The sequence below is a fragment of the Petaurus breviceps genome, unplaced genomic scaffold (genome assembly GCF_028583685.1).
Source record: "Petaurus breviceps papuanus isolate PSGF00001 unplaced genomic scaffold, PetGlider_PUasm1.0 90825, whole genome shotgun sequence".
In the NCBI taxonomy this organism is placed as follows: Eukaryota; Metazoa; Chordata; class Mammalia; order Diprotodontia; family Petauridae; genus Petaurus; species Petaurus breviceps.
Genome location: NW_027187353.1, coordinates 4,847,295 through 4,867,324, shown reverse-complemented (window position 1 = coordinate 4,867,324; position 20,030 = coordinate 4,847,295). Strand labels below are relative to the sequence as shown.

Genomic DNA, 20,030 nt, shown 5'->3' with positions numbered 1-20,030 from the left:
TCATCCTCAACTTCAAGCCAAGGGATGAGAGTCTGCCCTGCTTAGCAGAGCTGGGGGTGGCCGTGGGGGACGAAAAGAGAACAAGTTAGGAAATGAGATGGGATGAAGTCCCAAGGCAGAGATGTGTGCTAAGCTGTGTAGGCTTTGATCGCCGGCCTAACGTGTTTTTTTTAAGGCACCGTGGTAGCCCAGAAATGGCATTTGACTCGGAGTCAAGAGACCTGGGTTTAATTTCTACCTCTCACAAGTCAACTTAATATCTCTAAGCCTCATTTTCCTCATTTGTAAAATTCAGATGATAACACCTGTGGTCCCCATCAAATGAGAATCCCATACCTAAAGTACTTTGAAATCTTAAGGTGCCTAGAAATGCCAGCTACTGTTACTATTCTGCTATCTACCTCACAGTATGGCATGGCTTGGAGGCAGGAAGACCTGAGTTCAAATCCAGCCTCAGACACTTCCTTAGCTGTGACTTCCTGATCATGTAACTTAACTTTCTTGGTCTCAGTTTCCTACTTCGAAAAATGGGGGAAAGAACAGCACCCATCACCCGAAATCTCTGGGAGGATCAAATGAGATGATATTTGTAACACACTTTGCAAACCTTTAAGTGCTATGAGAATGTCAGCTATCATAGCATAGCACAGGGGATAGCTTGGTAAGGAAGACCGGGTTTTAATGTCTGGTCCTGGCACCTACTATATGTGTGACCCTAGACAAGTCACTTACTTCGCTTTCCTTTGCCTCCAGCAACTCCCTAGGATGTAGTACTAAACCAATGACAGGTTGTAATCTGTGTCAGTGAAGGGAGTGGTCCCCTTGGGAGTACCTAGGGATGACTGAATCACAAATCTCTTGTGTATTTGCATTCCTACTTTGCAGGGTTGCTGAGAGGAAAGTGCTTTGTAAACCTTACTCTATAAACAAATTTTATGTATTTACCCAATGAGCACTAGGGAGGGAGGAGGTCCTGAAGAGTTTTTTTGAGCGAAGAGTCGACTGTGACCAAATTAATACATGAGGAATGTTAGTCTGGCAGTGGTGTGAAAAGAGGGGAGGGAATGGAGGTTAGATTGTAAGCTCCTTGAAGGCAGGGACTGCTTTGCTTTCATCCTTGTATCTCTGGTGCCTAGCACAGCATAGCTTAATAACGGCTTGTTGGTTGACTAATGGAAGCTGTTGCAATAGTCCAGGTGTCTGGTAATGAGACCTTGTATATTTGGGGGGGGGGGGGAGATGGGGTGGGCAGAGTTGGAAATAGGCATGAGAAGTTTTGTTAAAGCAGAATTTATTGGTCCATTTGACCAATAGGTGATCATTTCTTTGCCCATAGCACCCAAGTTGATGCTTAAAATATTGTCCTTTCAATCACCATGTGAAGTCTACTCTAGTTAGTGAGGATGACCTAGCATTTCTTGAGAGGGCTTTAAGATTCCTTTGAGATTTAATGTTCATCCCAGTCTGAGTCTAACTGATCTTTCCAGATTTAACATCATTCCCCCTCATGGATCCTGTTTTCCAACCAAATCAGCCCAGTCCCTGCTCCCTGTAGGCAACATTACACTGGACAGCCTGGAATGCTCTCCTCAGCTCTGCCTCAAGTGCCGTTTCCTCCTGTGCCTCTTTCATGAGTCCTTTCCTGATCCTCCCACACCCAGTCATTAGGGTCCTCCTACTTTCCCCACATTGCTTTACATTTACTTTGTCTTTTTCCTCGTCTGTGCTGCGTGTTGCTTCCCCACAGGCGGAGGTGAGCTCCTTGATGGAAGGGACTGTTTGGATTTAATTTTTGTATCCCTTGTACCTTGCACATTATAAATGCTTATTGACTTTCCTAGCACTGTACACATCGTGCCAGCCATCAACAAGCATATGACCCGTACCGAACCTCATGTCTCAGAACATAGAGAATAAGACAAGACCAAACGTGACTGAATGAATGAATGAACAAATGAATGAATGAATAAAGTTCTAAACTGCCCAACACAGTAAGTCTCATAGGAACTTAAAGAAGACCTGGGTTCAAATCCCAGATCAGTGACTTACTGCCTGTGTGAAGTCGCCTCTCTGGGCTAGTTTTCTCTTCTGCACAAGATAGGGCTCATTCTCTATCTCTACGATCGATCCCTTCCAAGGCTAAATCAATTATTTTATAGTCCTGTGATTCTTTTCTCTGAGTTTCAGCATTGACCTCAGTGTCTCTCCTGCCTCAGGGAGAAGGTACTATCCATCCTGCCAAAAAAAAGACTTGGGCATCTTAGGGTTCTTAGAACCTGGTAGAAAAAGGAGTTGGTAGAGGGAGAGAAGGAGGGGGGATGGGAAACAAACTCTCATTTCTGCCTGGAACAGGGTGTTGGGATGTCTGGGAACAGGGGCAGAGAAGGAGGGCTGATATTCCTAAAGCACAGGTCTGATCAAGTTACCCCCTGGTCAAGAAGTTCCAACTGCTACCTCTTACCTTTGGGGTAAAGCACAGACTTTTCCATTTGGCATTTAAGGCTCCTTGAAGTCTGACTCTTTCCAGGCTTGTCCAATATTTCTCCCCTTCAGACATTCTATGATACAGTCAAACTAACCAGCCGGCTGTCTGCTCCATTTCCCATCTCCGTGTCTTTGTACAGCTTTACTCTCTCCTCTGTGACTCCTTAGAGAATGATTGTTTGACTTCAGGGTTCAACTCCAGGGTCATCTCTTATAGGAGGATATCCTGATTCCCTCAGTGGTTTGTTGGTGCCTTCCCCTCCCCCGTCCCTGCAAAATTATTTATTTTGTGTGAATTATTCATTTACTGATATGTGTATTTTGTTTCTCCTCAATAGAATAACAACAGGAACTCTTGCATTTTTGTCTCCACATCTTTAGCACCTAACACCCTCTGGTACATAGTAGTTGCTTTCTCAGTGCATAGGGAGAGACAGAGACAGAGGCAGAGGCAGAGAGACAGACAGAGGGAGAGAGACAGAGAGAGTGCTCAGAAGGTCCTTCCCGGTCTTCCAGGTGTCTAAGTGATCTCATTGTCTAAGTTGTCTGGTAGGAGGCAGCAGAGGCTGAGAATGGGAAGATAGGTCTCTATTCAGAGGCTGCCTGACTGGTAGGGAAGGGAGGGGAGGTATGGCTCATGGCCAAGGAGAGAAGTCTGAGTTGGGAACTGGCTGCCACAAGTAGTTTGTTTATTCAAGCAGCATGTCCAGCCCAAGGCTCTGGCAGTGACGCAGAGGCCCTGATGTTGGGGCCGGGTGTGTGGGGGGTGGTGAATGTGGGCACACAAGGCTGAGCAGGTCAGGGCTAATGCGGCCCTGCTTCCCTATCTCAGCTGGGTCTCTCCCAAGGTCCTATCAGCCCAGCTGTTGTAGAGTGGAGGTGGGGAGCACACAAGTCACCCACTTCTGCATACCATTCTTCTTTCCACCAGGCCCTGGAACTTTGGCCTCTTAAAGGTATATTCCGACAGTGGCTGGGGAGTAACCTGGGTGGGATGGCAGGATGCTGAATTCCCCTTCCATCACAGCACATACCACCCACCTCACCACCTCACACTGGGACTTTCTTCTCCCTTCTGAGATCCACCCAGAACACTTGAAGGGGGGGGGGGGGAGGAAGACTGAAACTTTAAAGAGTGTGGATGAAACAGACCTCAGAAAAGGCCAGGATTGCCTTGGTGAGGCTTTCTCCAGAGGAGCTGTATGGTCAGAAAAAAGATGATTAAACTTCAGAGCTAAAAGGGACTTCAGTGGCTATCTAGTCCAGCCCATTCCTGGGAAAGGATTCCCTTTTATGCAAGGGGCCATTCAGCCTATGCTCAGAGGCCTCCATTGAGAGAGTCGATACCAACTAACAAAGGCATCTCTAATAGTGAGAAAACTGGTGGGCTTATATCAAGGCTGAAACAGCTTCTTTGCATGTTTTTCCTCCCTGGACCAGATAAGCCAGCTCCCACATCATCCTGCCACCAGGACCTGCATTGTCCTCTGACTGGCCCCATCCACTTGCTATGGGCCCTGCAGGATGTAAAGGGAAGGCCACCAGGTTATTCAGACAGCCTTGATTAGAGAAAGTTGTTAGATAGGGTCGCACTACAATCCTGGTTGCCCCAGTGTTGGGGGAGAAGATATATCTGAGTTAAGAGAGGACTGGGAGATAGAGGGAAAAGCTGCCATTTTATCTTGAGTCTAGGAAAGGTGGTTATCACCCATCAATACCGTGTCCCCTCCCCCCACACACACCTTTTCCCCAGTAGCAGATGAAGTCAGGCAAGCCCAGGCCTGTATTGGCACAAGGCCCCATGTGAACACAGGGAAGTCTGTCTCTGATCCATTCACTGAGTCATGCCCCATTCCCTCCTCCTGACCACTTCTCTCCCCAAGGACGACAAGACTCAGAACTAGAAGTTCCCTCAGTGACCAGAATGAGCCCAACCTCCTCATTTCGCAGAAGTGGACAGTGAGTCCCTGAGAAAGGAAAATCACAAAGCTTCCTAAGAGATTTCTGCTCCCAGCCCCCTCAGGAAACAGAGCCCACCTGACCCAAGCCATTCTACAGAAAGGGCACTGATGCCATACATAGAACCCTCCTATTTGGAACCGTTGGACTCTTAGAGTTGGCCTGGTGAAGTCCAAGCCCCTTATCTGGCAGAGGGCGGCAGCATGCCAGGGAGGGGAGTGTCCAAGGGCTGATTATAAGGAAAGGGCACTTGGGAAGAATGGCCTGGTTATCAAGTTGAACTCAGCTCTGCGTGAGGTGGAACATGGCAGCTGTTTAGCATTTCCTTGGCAGCTCAAAGGAGGAAGATTTGACACTGATGTGTAGTTAGTTAACTAATTATGTGTAATACAAAGGCATAGGGTGCTTGGGAACAGGGGCAAGGGGTGCATGGACCTATTGCAGTAAGCAGTGTAGACTCTGGAATTAGAGGTTTAAGCTGTACATCTTGAGTCAATGCCAACCTGTCTGAGCCTCAGTTTCCTCAGCTGTCAATTTGCTAAGCTATAAAATTCTTTCTAGTTCCAAACCCTCTGATTCTTCGATTCCATACTTTTGGGTCTCAGGAGCCAGAAGAAAAGGAGGCAAGTAGGTCTCAGGGAGAGATCTCCAGGTATAGGGAAGTTCAGGCCCCAGAAGAAAGAAGATGATCAATGACCACCTCGTATGAAGTTGCCTTCAGGATTTGGCACACTCAGGTCACTCTCTGCCCAGGGTTTGTACCTTTTGTGTGTGCTACACCCCTCTAGTGGAGCCTATATATGGATTCTTTCTCAGAATCATAGCTTTAAATGCATATAATAAAATACATAGGATTACAAAGGAAACTATTTTGAAATAAAAATATCATTTCTCCCCTCCAAGTTAGTTTTGTTGTCCGGTCATATCTGCCTCTGTAACTCCATTTGGGGTTTTCTTGGCAAAGATACTGAAATGTTTTGCCATTTCTCTCTCCTGATCATTTTAAAGATGAGGAAACTGAGGTAAACAGGGTTAAGTGACTTGCCCAGGGTCACACAGCTAGTAAGTTTTTGAGTCCAGATTTGAACTCAGGTCTTCCTGACTCCAGGCACAGCACTTTATCCACTATGCCATCTAGCTGCCCTCCAAGTTAATAGACCCACCAAAATCTGTCTACAGACTTCTTTGAGGTTCATGGGTCCCAAGAACTCCTCCATGAATTCAATATAGGAGCACCTGGATAGAATTCTGAGCCTGGAGTCCAGAAAATGTGAGTTTAAATTAGGCCCCAGACAGTTACTAGCTGTGTGACCCTGGTCAAGTCACTTAACCTATGCTTGCCTCAGTTGCCTTATCTGTAAACAGGAGATAACAAGAAGACCTACCTCCCAGGGTTGTTCTGAGAATCAATTCAGATAATAAATGTTAATTACCTAGAAAGCATGTCTGACTGGTGTCCCATATCTGACATTTCAAAAAGACGCTGGAGACTGGGCAATGTATGATCTCCTGTTGTTAATCATGGGGCATGTAAGATTCCAGCATAGAAGATAAAGGGACAGGGCAGAGGTGGGCTGGGAGATGAGGAGAGGAAAGGAAGGGACATGAGTAGACCACAAGCAGAATATGTTATCGGAGCCTTATGGACCCCAAAGAGATGATAACTAGTAACAACATTTATATATCACTTAAAAGTATTCAGATCACTTTTACACATGTTATTTTATCCTCACAACAACAAGGCAAGGTAGGTGTTATTATTAACCTCATTTTACAAGTGAGGAAACTGATTCAGAAGTTGTGATTTGTGCAGAGTAAGGGTCTGAGATGGGATTTGAACCAGGGTAAGATCGAGCTGAGATCTGGGTTTTTAGATTAATTTAGTTGTGGATTTATTGATCAAGTGTGCAACTGCCAGGAGTATACACTCAAATCAGGCAGCCCCGAGCTGGGATAGAGGTAAGGCTTATAAAGGCAAAAACCACACTTGGGGAGGGGAGCTAGCATAAGCAGTGACACACAAAAGCCAAGAACAGCCATTGGTTGGATCCATAGTTCAAGGCTAATTTGGAAAATATGGCTCAAGGGTACAATGACATGACCACAGTCCTTCCTAGAACAGGGTGGAGGGCATAGGGGCAGTGGAATTTCCTGAACAGGCTAGGGTCATGAAACAGGTCAGGGTCATGTTCTGCATGAAGGATGTGGGGGACCCTGCTTGGTCAACATCTTGGGTGGAGGACCTTGCTTGGTACAGGCTTGCACCATAATCCTTATACAGGCTGCTGTTTCAAGACTTACTGATTTAGGGAAGTTCTAACTTAAGAAAAGATAAAAGGCCAGAACTATGCCTTGGGTAACTCTTACCCAGGACTACGCCTTTAAGCTGTTACAAGCAGTTACAGGGTTTATGATAAAAACAAAGACAAATATAAAGGGGCTTAATGGTGGGCTCCAAATCAGGTGGCATGTGATTTGGGTTACCTGACAATATTTGCATCTTCCCCTCCCCATCCCCCATACACACCGGACTTAAATGTTTGTCCAATTGAATCCCCAGTTAGGAAGGCAGTTAGCTTCTACCCAGGTGTTTCTATTTCTTTCAATACGCTCTATGGGATTATCTTTCAAAATGCATCCAAATGCTAGTTATTAGTGATCAGTTACAAGGTCTGATCAAAGGCTATTCTTCTGACCAGATTGTCCTTGACTCCTGTGACCACATGCAAGTTTTTCCTCTTCCTAGGCTTCTGCTACACCCTCTGGAACATTGAAATTTTGTTTCTATAGAGGAATCTGTAGATAGCAGGGCTTACTGCTTTAAAAAAAAAAAAAGCACTAATGGTGAGATTTCAGAACTCATCGGTTCTGAAGCTAAGCCATCCACTAACATCCTGCCAGGAGAGGTAGCATAGTGGAGTGGGTAGCAAGCTGACCTCAGAATTAGGACACTTTAAACTGTAAAATGGTTCCACAAAAGTAGAGGGAGTTTCCTACCCAGAAAGCTCTCTACATCAATGAAACTACAGATGCAAACTCTTTCTTTTTTCTTTTTAATGACAGTCCATAGTAGAGAAGACAGACTTTATTTAAAGAAAGAACACTGATACAGTATCCCCTAATACTCTTCTTGCAGGGGCAGGTGAGAATGGGGGTTCCCACTCCTACAAGATCCCATAAGTCTCCATGGGGGCTGATCAAGATATGCACAGCTTTCCACCCCCCAAGCCTTGATGGGGGCTGGTCAAGGCACACACACACGTACATATACCTCTTATGCATTCATATTCTCCACTTACTGACCAGCGTCCACTTGATTTATAGGGTAACAGACAAAGAATGCAATTTACCAGCAATAGCCTCACAAGTTTACATTAATTTTAGCAATATTATGATGACTTTAGCACAGAGCATATATAGCAGATCTTTACCAGCTAAACTCAAATATTTATATCATCTTAAGATTATAATGTGATGCACAAGTGTCCTGAGATTATTTATAAGTCATGAGCCTGGGAACTAGTAGATTATTATGGCCATGGATCCTAGGAACTAATATCTAGGATCTAGGAATCTAAAAAAGAATAACAAAATCCACCTTACATGCACCCAGGAAAGTAAAGACAGGGCAGCTAGGTGATGCAATGAATAGAGCACCGGCCCTGGAGTTAGGAGAACCTGAGTTCAAATCTGGCCTCACACACTTAACACTTGCTAGCTGTGTTACCTTGGGCAAGTCACTTAACCCCAACTGCCCCTCCAAAAAGCAAAAAAAAAGTAATGACAAGCAGAACTTCAGAATCACAGTTAGGCAAAAGGCTCATTGCCTAGAGAGATAACTGGTACTCTTCCTGGAACATTCATCTACAAGTCAGGAAACATGTGTTTTCCCCATTAAAACACTAAAAAACTGCATGACTTTGGACAGGCCACTTCCTTTCTCTGGCCCATTTCTTCATCAGTAAAATGATCAAAGGTTCTTAACCTAGGGTATATGAACTTGATTTTTAAAAAATATTTTGATAAATGTATCTCAATATACAGTAATTGGTTTCTTTTGTAATTCCATGTGTCTTGTTCCTTTAAAAATATTATTCTGAGAATCCATACAAATTCATCAGACTGCCAAAAGGATCCATCCACACAAAAAGGTTGATCTCAAAGGTTCTATATATCCAACCCTAACATTCTGTAATTCTAATCTACTCTACAGCTATTCCTTGTTAGATTCTTCCACTGTGACTCAGATGAGTTTTCCATACCCTTTCTGCTATTCAAAGGCAGACACAAACTAATCAGTTCTTTGCCCAAGGATTCCCACTTTCTCAGGAACACAAAACTTCGATCAATTTCCCTGGTGCTGATACTGTATAGATTTGCTCTGAGAAAAATATGCATAGTCACAGAATAAATAAATGGGAAAAGGAATCCCAGACTCAGCAAACAGAGATTCATTGAATTACCATCCCATCTGGGTATGGAGGCTATGAACTCATACAGTAGTCCTGCTCTTCAATGACCTACTTTACCTAGACTGAGCCAATCAGTGAAATCAAATCACCAGACTCAGAGAAGTCTATGCCTTTGGTTCTTATAGGCTAAGACTTTATTTTAATTTCCTTTAACTGGACAGTCATGCTAAGCAGACCTACTTCAACTTAGTGACCCAGGTGCTATGAGTCCTATGTTGTACTTGTAAACCTTACATTCTTGATCTCCCTATGTTGACCAGTAGCTCAACAGCTTGATTGCATGTTAGGCATAGCCTTTGCAAAGTAGATAGGATTTGTCTCACTCATGTTGGACATTTGTGTTATGGAGATTTATATCATTTGCCTTTAAATAGTTTTAAGGAATTCTTTACTGACAGAGACAGAAAAAGGGGTAGAGTGAGTGGAGTGAAGAATAAATAAGGTGAACTGGAAAAGGAACTAGGTCACATTTTTCACTTAACTACACCTATGCAAAGCCTGACTGTTCAGAGTAGCTTCATTGCTAACTCACACGAACTATAGCAAAAATACTTAGGAGGACCTAGTAGGCTCTAGAGTATGGGACTTGCAAACCTAAACTTATAAAGTAAGGAAAAAAGGAGAAGAAAGAAGAAAAGAAGAATAGGAAAGAGCAGTGTGATTTTATTGTTTCATTACAAAGTTTGCTTTTAGGAAACAAGCCCATCATTGTTGATTCAAGGTTCACTATGACAATCAAATCCTTTCTGATCATTCTAAGATTTCAGCACATAATACAGTGTCCTACACATATTTTCTGGTGGGAGTCTATAATTTTATTAGTATAGAGAGCTCCCAGCACTCAAATTCAATCCATCAATGCTGATCAGCATCTCATTTATTAAGTTAATGTCTTAGAGAGTTGCCTGAGCCACTGAGAAGTTAAATGACTGCTGATAGTCAGACTTTAAGTGTTAGATATGATACTTGACTCCAAGACCAGGTCTCTATCCAGAACACTATGCTCCATCTTACATCACACATAGTAAGTGTTTAATGTTCACTGACTTGAATTTAGTTCTTTCTACCCAGACATATAAAATAGTCACATGATGTTCAAAATAAGTATATATTTTAAGATTTCTATTCAACTGGAAACAGATTTAATTATAATTGTAGTTAATATAAGTTAAATATAATTAATAATTATATAAATAAATATAATTAAAATTATATTTTGTTTTTTCCAAATATTCCCTTTAGTTCCATAATTTCCTTCTTAATTAGGTCCCTGTTAGATTAGGTAAGCTGCAAAGAAGGACATTAAAATTACTTACAATTAATGCCATTATAGGTATGTATTTATATATGTAGGCATATGCATACATAACTACACACACATATATATGCATATATATACACCCTTGATGGCAACAATATATGTTATAATTTACTAAATATTAATGTGATACCTTTAAGCATAATATAGTTTTCCTGTTTATCTCTCTTGACAGTATCCATTTAAATGTTGGACTTATCTGAAATCATGATTACAATTCCTGCTTTTTGGATTCAACTGAAACATAATAAATTGGCTTCCAGTTCCTAATTTTTAAATCTATATGTGTCTTTATGCTTTAAGACTATTTCTTACACGCACCAAATTGTTGGGTTCTATTTTCTAATCAAGTCTGTAACTCTTTTCCACTTAATGGGTGAATTTGACCTTTAGCATTCAAGGTCATACATGTTGTTTGTTTCCATCAACTTCTGTTAAATTACCCTTTAAAAATTGTGCAATTTTGTTTTACTTTAAAGATTTGGTCATTCTCCTCCCTTAAACACAGAAATACTTTTTCCCCTTTCTCTACTTAAGTCCCACCTTGACTTTTTCAGATCCTTCTTTGGTACATGTAGCTTCTTTTCCCTGACACAATAATATCCTAGTCTCCAGCCTAATTCAAAGAAGCAAGATCCATCTTCTTTCTCCCCAAGATGTGACCCCAATCCCTGGATTTTAATTTTTACTGATATAGTCATCTTAGACTTACCTTTCCTAGACTACATAAAAATGTGGTTCAGGTTCCCACTGTCTTCTAACCCTCACTTTTAAAGAGTGAATTACTTTCAAACATGTTGCCCCAGTTACAAGATTTATTTGCTTTCAGCTCTCTGACCTTTTTTTAAGACATTTCTTTCTGATCACCCTCAATAGCATCAAAACATAGTTTTGGTATTTCTTTATTTAATCAATGGATATCAGATTATGTGGGATTTCTGAGGGGAAATAGTTTTGTCTCTTTACAACATGTAAATATCAACTCATTATCACCTAGCCTTTTTTAAGCTAGGTGGTTTTATTTATATTTATAAAGTATATTTTCTTTGCTAAATTTGCATTTGAAATGACCTGATCTTCTCTTGTTTTCTCTGAAGGAATAATTTTAAAAGGGTGTAATCCTACTAAAAATTTATTTTCTTTCACAGAGAAGTATAGTCAGTTTTGCAAGATATATTATTTTGGAGTAAAAGTAAACTTCATCTGCTTTTTGGTGTATCATATTCTAGAATTTTCTTTCATTCTTTATTGTTGACAAGGAATCCTATATGTTTTACTATACTTTGATCTGTAAATAGAATGCTCCTGATTGCTTACAAAATTCTTCTTTAAACTATGGGTTTTTGCACATATGAGGAACTATGGACATGAAATTTATAGCACATTCCATCACACTTATGTGATGTGTTTATTAGTTTCACTAGAGTGCTTCTTCTTTCTGCTCTATTCTTTGCTCTGTAGGATGGCTTTCTTGGTGGAGGAGGGAGGAGAGATATATTTGGAAATGAAGTGATCTAAAAACAAAAGTTATCAATAATTTTTCAAATCATAGCTAAGGAACATAGTGTCTATACTTTTACATGAATTAAACTTGGGGTTACTCTCATAGCATCTTATGGATTCTCTCGGTGTGCCCTCTTTATGCAACACTTCTGGGCTACTTGTTTATGTTATTTTCTCACGTACAGTTTCTTTGATCATGTTTTAATAAGAGACCAATAACTGTCAGATTGTCTCACTAAGCTCCTTCTTCAAAATGTGTTCTTTGATCCAAAGAAATCAGTGTTTTTTTCATTATTTTGTGAACTTTGAAAACTTTTGTTGTGATATTTATTATTGCATTTTCACATTTTTGTTCTATCTCTGCTACTCTATTTTTTAAGGTGTCCACTGCTTTGTTAAATTTTTAAATTTTCTGTTTTAAAACATTCTTTTGTTTATTTTTAAAAATTTTTATATAATTCCAATTTCCTTTAATTCTTTATTATAATTTTTATTCTATTTATTATTATTATTTATTCTAATTTTTAAATTCTAATGTCTTCTTTAATTCTTTCATTTATATTCTGACTCCTTTTATCATAGAGCTATATGGTTCAATGGATATAGTACTGGACCTGGAGTCAGGAAGATCTGAGTTCAAATATAGCCTCAGACACTTATTACCTCTGTAACACTGGGCAAATCATTTGACCTCTGTCTGCCTTGGTCTTCTTATCTGTAAAATGGAGGTAATAATAGCACCTACATTCTAGGGTAGATGAAGATAAAATGATATGAAAATTATATAAAATATTATATAAATATATAAAAATAAAATATTACATCAAATTTATATAAAAATGAGATCAGATTTATAAAGCATTTTGAAAAACTTATACTTCCATAAAATTCTATTGCTTTTAATATAACTCACTCTGAGGGGCAGCTAGATGGCTCAATGGACCTGGAGTCAGGAAGAGTCATCATCCTAAGTTCAAATCCAGCCTCAGACACTTACTAGTTGTGTGACCCTGGACAAGTCATTTAACCCTGCTTGCCTCAGTTTCCTCACCTGTAAAGTGACCTGGAGGAGATGACAAACAACTCCAGTGTCTTTGCCAAGAAAACCCCAAATGGGGTCAGAAAAAGTCAGTAACAACCAAACAGCAACAGTAGCCCACTCTGGAAGCTAGATAATAATCTTTCTCTTTTGCTTTACAGTTCATTGTATTAGGGCATTTTTATTTTATTCTTTTCTTTAGCTCTTTGAGCATTTCCTTTTTTTCCTCTTCTGATTGTTCTTTTATTTTATTTTGTGCCCCTTTTGTTCTTTTGATATGACAAAGGGAAATTGGAGGCAGATATGATTACTTGGTCATCTTGCCAAAGATTATTGAACTGAATGTATCCAAATCTTCCTCAACTTAAAATTGGCATGCTAGACAGTGGAGTATGAAACATTTGCCAGTTTTTAAATATCAATTAATTAATGTGTATTTATTAAGCATTTGTAATACTCTAGTCACTATGTCAGATACTGGGGATATAAATTAAAGAAGGAGGAGCAGGAGGAGGAAGAATAGAAAAAGAGGAAGAAGAAGGAGGAGGAGAAGAAGGAGAAGGGACTAACCCAAATCATTTAAAAAATCCAAGCAACTGGCCAGATTTGGGATGCTATTGCCCTTTCCCCTTCATAACTCTCTAATTCTCTAAAATCTAATTCTCTTTTTTTAGCAGGGGTTCTTGTGTCCTATGAGTATTAAGTTGAATACCCAGAAAATACCATTTTAACCAACGCCCAATGAAACCATTAGAAAAAGAGATCCCAAGCACCTCAGGCAGGAGGTATGACTTTAGCTAGTGTACTGTCTTTAGTTTTCTCCTCTGTATTATCGGGAAGACTTATCCCCTGGCTCAAACTCCTGGCGACATAAGCCAACTGAAGCAAAGTATCTTGATCTAGTAGTGGGAAAGATCTCTGCCCAGTGAATTTGGAGTCACCAGACCTGGGTTTAAATCCTCCCTTTGCTTCTTATTACCTCTATGACCCTGGGCAAGTCATTTAACTTTTCTAGACCTCAGTTGCCTCATCTATAAAATGAGAGGAGAGTGGACAAGATCACTTCTGAAGTCTTTTCCAACTCTATATCCATGCTTCTATATTCCTGCATAATTAAACATAGCGAGTTACTCCTAGATCATATGGTCAGCAAGATAGCTAACCAGACTTTTTTTTCTGATCCCCCATGTCTAAAACAAAAATTATGTGCCAAAGATAAAGCAACTTCGACTGTCTCCATGGTCTAGGACAACAGGAAACCAAAAGAAGATTAAAGAAACATTATATATACTAATGCTTTCTTTCAGCTCACTCAATACCAGCAGCTACCGCACAACTAGAGCAATGCTGATTTAGCCAACCCAATCTATGAACTTGTGACAGAACTCAATGCCACACCCCAGCTTTCCCTTCCTCTTATAGGTGCCTCTAAAGATCCAAGCCCCAAACTGCAGAAATTTACTGAGGCCTCAATATAGCTATATTCATAAGATAGCTCTTGGCTATATTCAGTTCAATATCTTCTGGAAAGATGACTGAGTAATCATAGTGACATATCTTATTCTCTGCAGAAGTACATAAGAACTGAGGGGAAAGGGCAGGACATATGTCTGGGATTGAACTAGAGCTTGACCGCATGACACCTTTCCCTTCTTCTTAGAGCTTGAGGGAGCCAAACTCCAAATGTAAGAAATCAACCCAGATTGCAGCAGTATTACTGTGACAGTGCTCTCTACTGACAGAGAATTGAGGAATGGGGGAAATGGGATAGGGCACCATGTTTGAGATATTAGGTAGCAATCCACTAAACCTGAGGGAAAGAACCCAGATCCAACTGGGACTAATTCTAGCTGCCAAAAGAGACTCAGGGCAGAGATCTACACTGGTGAACTAAAAATTGCCTAGTGTGGGAGAAGACTGAAATGCTTTCAGATCTAGCCTCCTGGGGAACCACTAAGAAAAGGGGAGAGAGTCAGAAAGTGAGAAATAGGAAAAAATAAGGGGGAGAGGACTGACATTAGCAAAGTTCTGAGGAGGAAAAAAATCAAAGACTTTAGGCATAAGTAGGTCAATTAATAAGGAAAACACAATTAACAGAAGAAAATGTGGCTTCTAATCTAGTAAAGAATTTCAGGAGTCTACAAATAAATACTGTGAAACGAAAGAAAATTATTTAACTCTCAAGACAGAAGACCCTATGGATTTGGAAAAGAAAAAAGAACCATGATACATTGTTCCTGAATGGTTTAAAAGAGAAATAAGAATTGTGAGAACAGAATTTATGTCCTGCAAAGAAAAAATAATTGGCAGAATAGAAAAACTCAAATCTTCAATGACAAGACTCACCAAAACAACAACAACAATAAAACAAGACAATTGATTGAGAATGCAAATGTACAAAAGTGGAGAACAATCTAGAAGGAAAGATGCTTTAAAATTACATTTAAAGAAAATAGGATTTCCATTAAAGCAAAATATATTGATCCCAAAGACCAGGTATGTAGAAAAAAATATAAAGATACTAGGTCTTCCAGAAGAACACAAGTCAAAAAACCTGAACAATATAATGCAATAAATAATACAAGAAAAAAATCCCAGAACATCTGAACACAAAACAGAAACATCAGTGGAAAGAATTCATAGATTGTCTCCAGGAAAAAAAACCACCAAGGCTACAAACTCGGAGACACATAGTAGTTAAATTTAACAACTTAATTGAGAAATAACAAATTCTGCAAGTGACCAGGAGAAAGGCCTTCAAATACAAAGGAAAGAAAATTCGAGACTATTCTGCATCCATCAGAAAACACAGGAGAGAATGGAATAATATGTTCTGAAGAGTAATGGAGCTCAGATACAGCACAGAAAGGCCTATTCTGAAAATCTGAGCTTAACCATCAATGAAAAAAGATGAACATTCAATAATAAAGAGGCATACAACACATTCTTAGAAAGAAAATCAGACCTGAAGAAATTAGCCTAGACAACAAAAATGCAGGATGGATGAACGAATGCTATAGCCAAGAATGGCAACAGCAATAGAGAGTAACATCAGAGTGATCAGTAAGAGCTTCCTTTCTAGACATGCACAAAGAGACAAGGGTGAATACAGATGTCAGGTAGAAGTAATGGTGGAGAAATGGGCCTTATAGATGCAATCTCACAGTACTACACCTGCAGGTGAATCAATGTATTTTGTGAGATTAAATTTCAAAATAGAGGGGTGCATGGAAAGAGGAGAGGAAAAGAGAGGGGCACTGTGTAATGTGCCCTGATCTAGTCAAGAACTAACACTTTCAAGGGAAAGTGACTCCTATGGTCTCTCAGAAAAATAAGAGCCTACAGGGGAGTGAATGAAGAGGTGGGGTGAGAGGAAGGATTGAAAGGGGTCAGGAAGAAGGGAGGCTTGTTTTGGTGGGGGGAAGGAGATCTACTGAAGGATGCTCCTATGGGTGAAGGGAGATGGGGACCTTGTGTTGGATGTTGTCTATGGGGATTTGGTGCTTAGAAGGAAAACTTGTCCTGCCTCAGGAGGTGGGGTAGGATTCGAAGTTCCTGGAGGTAATTAGTACCTGGGGCACTGAAGGACATCAATCTTGGGAGGAGGTTTTGAGGCAAATGAAGAAAAGGAAGAAGGAAGGTAACTAGAGGAGGGATATAAGGTCAGTGGTGGGCTGCATAATTGGGAATATGAGAGGGAGGATCCTGCCACTGGGCAGTGTCATCTTTGTCCCTTGCAGGAAGAGAGAGAGAGAGAGAAGGAGAGAGAGAGAGAGAGTTTTTTTTTTAACTGATGTACATCACTAGCTGAAGGGGAGGTGAAGAAGGGAGAATCTATTTGACTAACTGGGAATAAAAAGGGGGAAGGGGAGGAATTAAATAGCCAGATTAAAGCAGGAAAGAAAAAGAACCTCATTTAAAAAGAAAAACAAAACTCCAAAGGGAAAGGGATAACAAATGGGAAGCAATATCTGGGATGTCGGGGAAAGAGCCAGTGGGAATAGGACCACCTTTAAAAATATTAAGCTAAAGTACCTGAGGAGACATAGTATTGGGTTTATAGTGGAAGAATGAGAAAGGAATCATAACTTTAAAAATAGCATTAGAGACAAATGAAGGAAATTATAAACCTAACTCTCAACCTTAAATGTGGCTGGATTAAACAAACCAATAAAACAAAAAAAGTTGACAGACAGGGTAAGAACACAAACCCCTACAATCTGTTGCTTACAAGAAACACATTTTAAAAAACAAATACATACACAAAATTAAACTGAGGAAATGGTAAACATCTTCGTGTACATCAAATGAGTCCAAAAAAGCAGGTGTTATAACCATACTGACAAAGTGAAAACAAGCATTTAAAAAAAAGTGATAAATAGGAAAACTACATTAGGCTGAAAGGAATCATAGGCAACAAACCAATAACAGTAATAAATATACATGCTCCAAATACCTTAGTATTCAGATTTATAAAGGAAACTTTAACTGAACTACAAGAAGACAGAGAGAGTAACACTATAGTAACCAGAGACTTCAATGTCCCTCTCTCCATTTTGGATGTCTTAACAGAAAAATAAACAAAAGAGAAAATGTGGAACTGAACAAATTTCTGGAGAAACTAGAACTAAAAGCCTTATGGCATCTTCTAAATGGGCCTGCAAAAGAATTTACATATTTTTAAGCATCATATGGGACTTTTACAAAAGTTGACCATGTATTAGGGCACAGAAAATAAATATATGTTAAAAGGCAGAAATTGTAAATACATCCTTTAAAAACTATAACTCAATAATAATTGTCATTAGTTTAGTGAGTGACCACAAACAAAAGACACAGACCAAAGCGGAGACTTAACAAATTGATGCCAAATAAAGAATGGGTCGAAGAACAAATCATAGAAACAATAATTATGTGAAAGAAAATTATAATGATGAAATAACATCATAATTTTGAGGAAGGAAATAAAGCAGTCCTTAAGGGAAAATCCATGTCTCTTACATGTATGTATTTATGGATGTATGCATCAACAAAATAGAAAAATATTAATGAAATGAATGTGTGGTTTTTTTAAATTAGAAAATGAACAAATAAAACTATACTAATCACAAAAGAGAAAATATTAAAAATTAGAGGAGGAAATAGAAAAACTGGAAACCCCCCCCAAAAAAACATAGAAATGATAAAACTAAAAGCTAATTCTTTGAAAAGACTAACAAAATTTATAAACCTTTAGCTAATATGATTTTTTTAAAAGATGGTAGAAAATCAAATAGATAAAATGGCAAATGAGCAAGGTGAAGTCACAACAAAACCAAAAAAAAAGAATAATCAAAACATATTATGAATGGTTATATATATTATATACTATACAAAACTAAGGACACAAAATAAAGGAATTCTTTCAAAAATATAAAAGATCCAAACTGCCAAAAGATAGAGATCTTAAATAACCCAATCTCAGAAAAGGAAATAGATTTAGCTGTAAAAGATTCACCAAATTTAAAACTCTGGGTTCTGATGGGTTTACAAGAGAATTCTATCAAACTTTTAAAAACAATTATTACCCATTCTTCACAAATTATTCTCAAAAACAGAAAGAAAGAATTCTACCAGAATATTTTATGAGACAAATACCCAAACCAGGGAAAGATAAGAAACAGAAGGAAAATTAAAAGCCAACATTAATTAATTTTAATTTTTAAAAATTTTAGACAAAATCCTATTAAACAGATTACAGTGGTTTATCCAAGAAATCATACATTATGATCAATTGAGATTATTCCAGGAATGCAAGGATGCTTTAACATTAGAAAAACAATCAATATAAATAATTACATTAAAAACCAAAATATCCAAAACCGCATGAAAAGATGCAGGAAAAAAAAACTTTTTAAAAGCTTCAGCCCTCTTTTATGCCCCAAACTGTAAAAAGTATGGGCACAGAGGGACCTTTTTTTAATATCATAAAATGCAACTCTCTAAAGCAAAAGTAAGTGTCACATGTAATGGGGATATGCAAGAATTTAATATCATAAAATGCAACTCTCTAAAACAAAAGTAAATGTCATATCCGATGGAGATATGCTAGAACCTTTCCCAATAAATACAAGAATAAAGCAAGAATGCCTATTTTCCTCACTATTACTTTCTGTAGTTCTGAAAATGTTAGCAACAGCGATTAGATAAAATGCAAAATCACAAATATAGGCAAAGAGTAGATAAAACTATCCCTGTGTACAGATGGTAAAGTGGTATACTTGGAAAATCCTAGAGAATCAGCAAAGGCACCCATTGAGATTACAACTTCAGCAAAGTTGCAGACTATTAAGAAACAAAAGAAATAAAACTTGGAATTCCTCTCTGATGACATCCTATGGAGTCTCAATCTGCAGTGAATCCTCTTTGTCCAATATATCTGGATTGTTTTCTTAAGTTATTTCCAGGGGAGAGTCCTTTTATTGAAAACACATCATGGTAAGATTGAAAGAGGCTTGAATTTGACTTCTAACTCACTAAGGGTCCTATAGTAGCAGTTTACTTTGTAACTCTGACCTCAGTTTTCCTGTACATAAAATAAAGGAGGTGGAAATGATAATCATTGTCAGTTCTAACATTATGTAATTCATTTCCTTCATTAGTGCCATATATACAAATGGCCTCCAAATTTTAAGGGATAGTTTAGAGTTCTGAATATGCTCAATGTGTCTCTGGAATATTCCTGAGCAAATGGAGGTGAAGGTCAAAGGTCATAAAGTTTGGGAAGGGTTGGAGGAGCAGAGATAGACATTTAGTCCAATTCCCTCATTTGGCAGATGAGGAAACTGAGGCCCAGAATGGCAAAGAGACTTGCCAAGGTCAGGTAGGCATATACAGAATCAAGAAAATCAAAGAAAATGGTGATTGCTTGCTTTCCCAGGTGAAAGAGAAGACCAAACAATCAGACACATCGTTAACTACCTGGAGGAAGATAGACAATTACCAGAAAGCTATGACAAAAATGGCCAGTGACATCCTGACCCTGCGTAGGCAAGTGACCACACTGGAGACAGAAAACAATTCCCTTCGGCAACAGGTGACCACACAGGAGCGTATGGGTCATGCCTCTGCGGAAGATGAAGATATGATAGGTGAGGGAATCTTGAGACCCTCCGGGATCAGGAAGGCCCCTGGTACTGGTCATTTTGTTCTTGAGAGGGTGGGTAGATGGAAGGGGAAAGGGAGACGGAAGCTTGGCATCATGATGTGGTAAATT

The 20,030-nt window shown here is 39.2% G+C and overlaps 1 protein-coding gene across 1 annotated transcript in view; it reads left to right on the top strand.

The window, feature by feature from the left end:
• Positions 1-20,030, top strand: part of CCDC33 (coiled-coil domain containing 33) — a 188,001-nt gene that overhangs the window by 149,209 nt on the left and 18,762 nt on the right. The window contains exon 14 of the mRNA XM_069071206.1: positions 19,695-19,905. Coding sequence (XP_068927307.1) covers positions 19,695-19,905 — 211 coding nt within the window. The remainder of the gene's footprint in view (positions 1-19,694; positions 19,906-20,030) is intronic.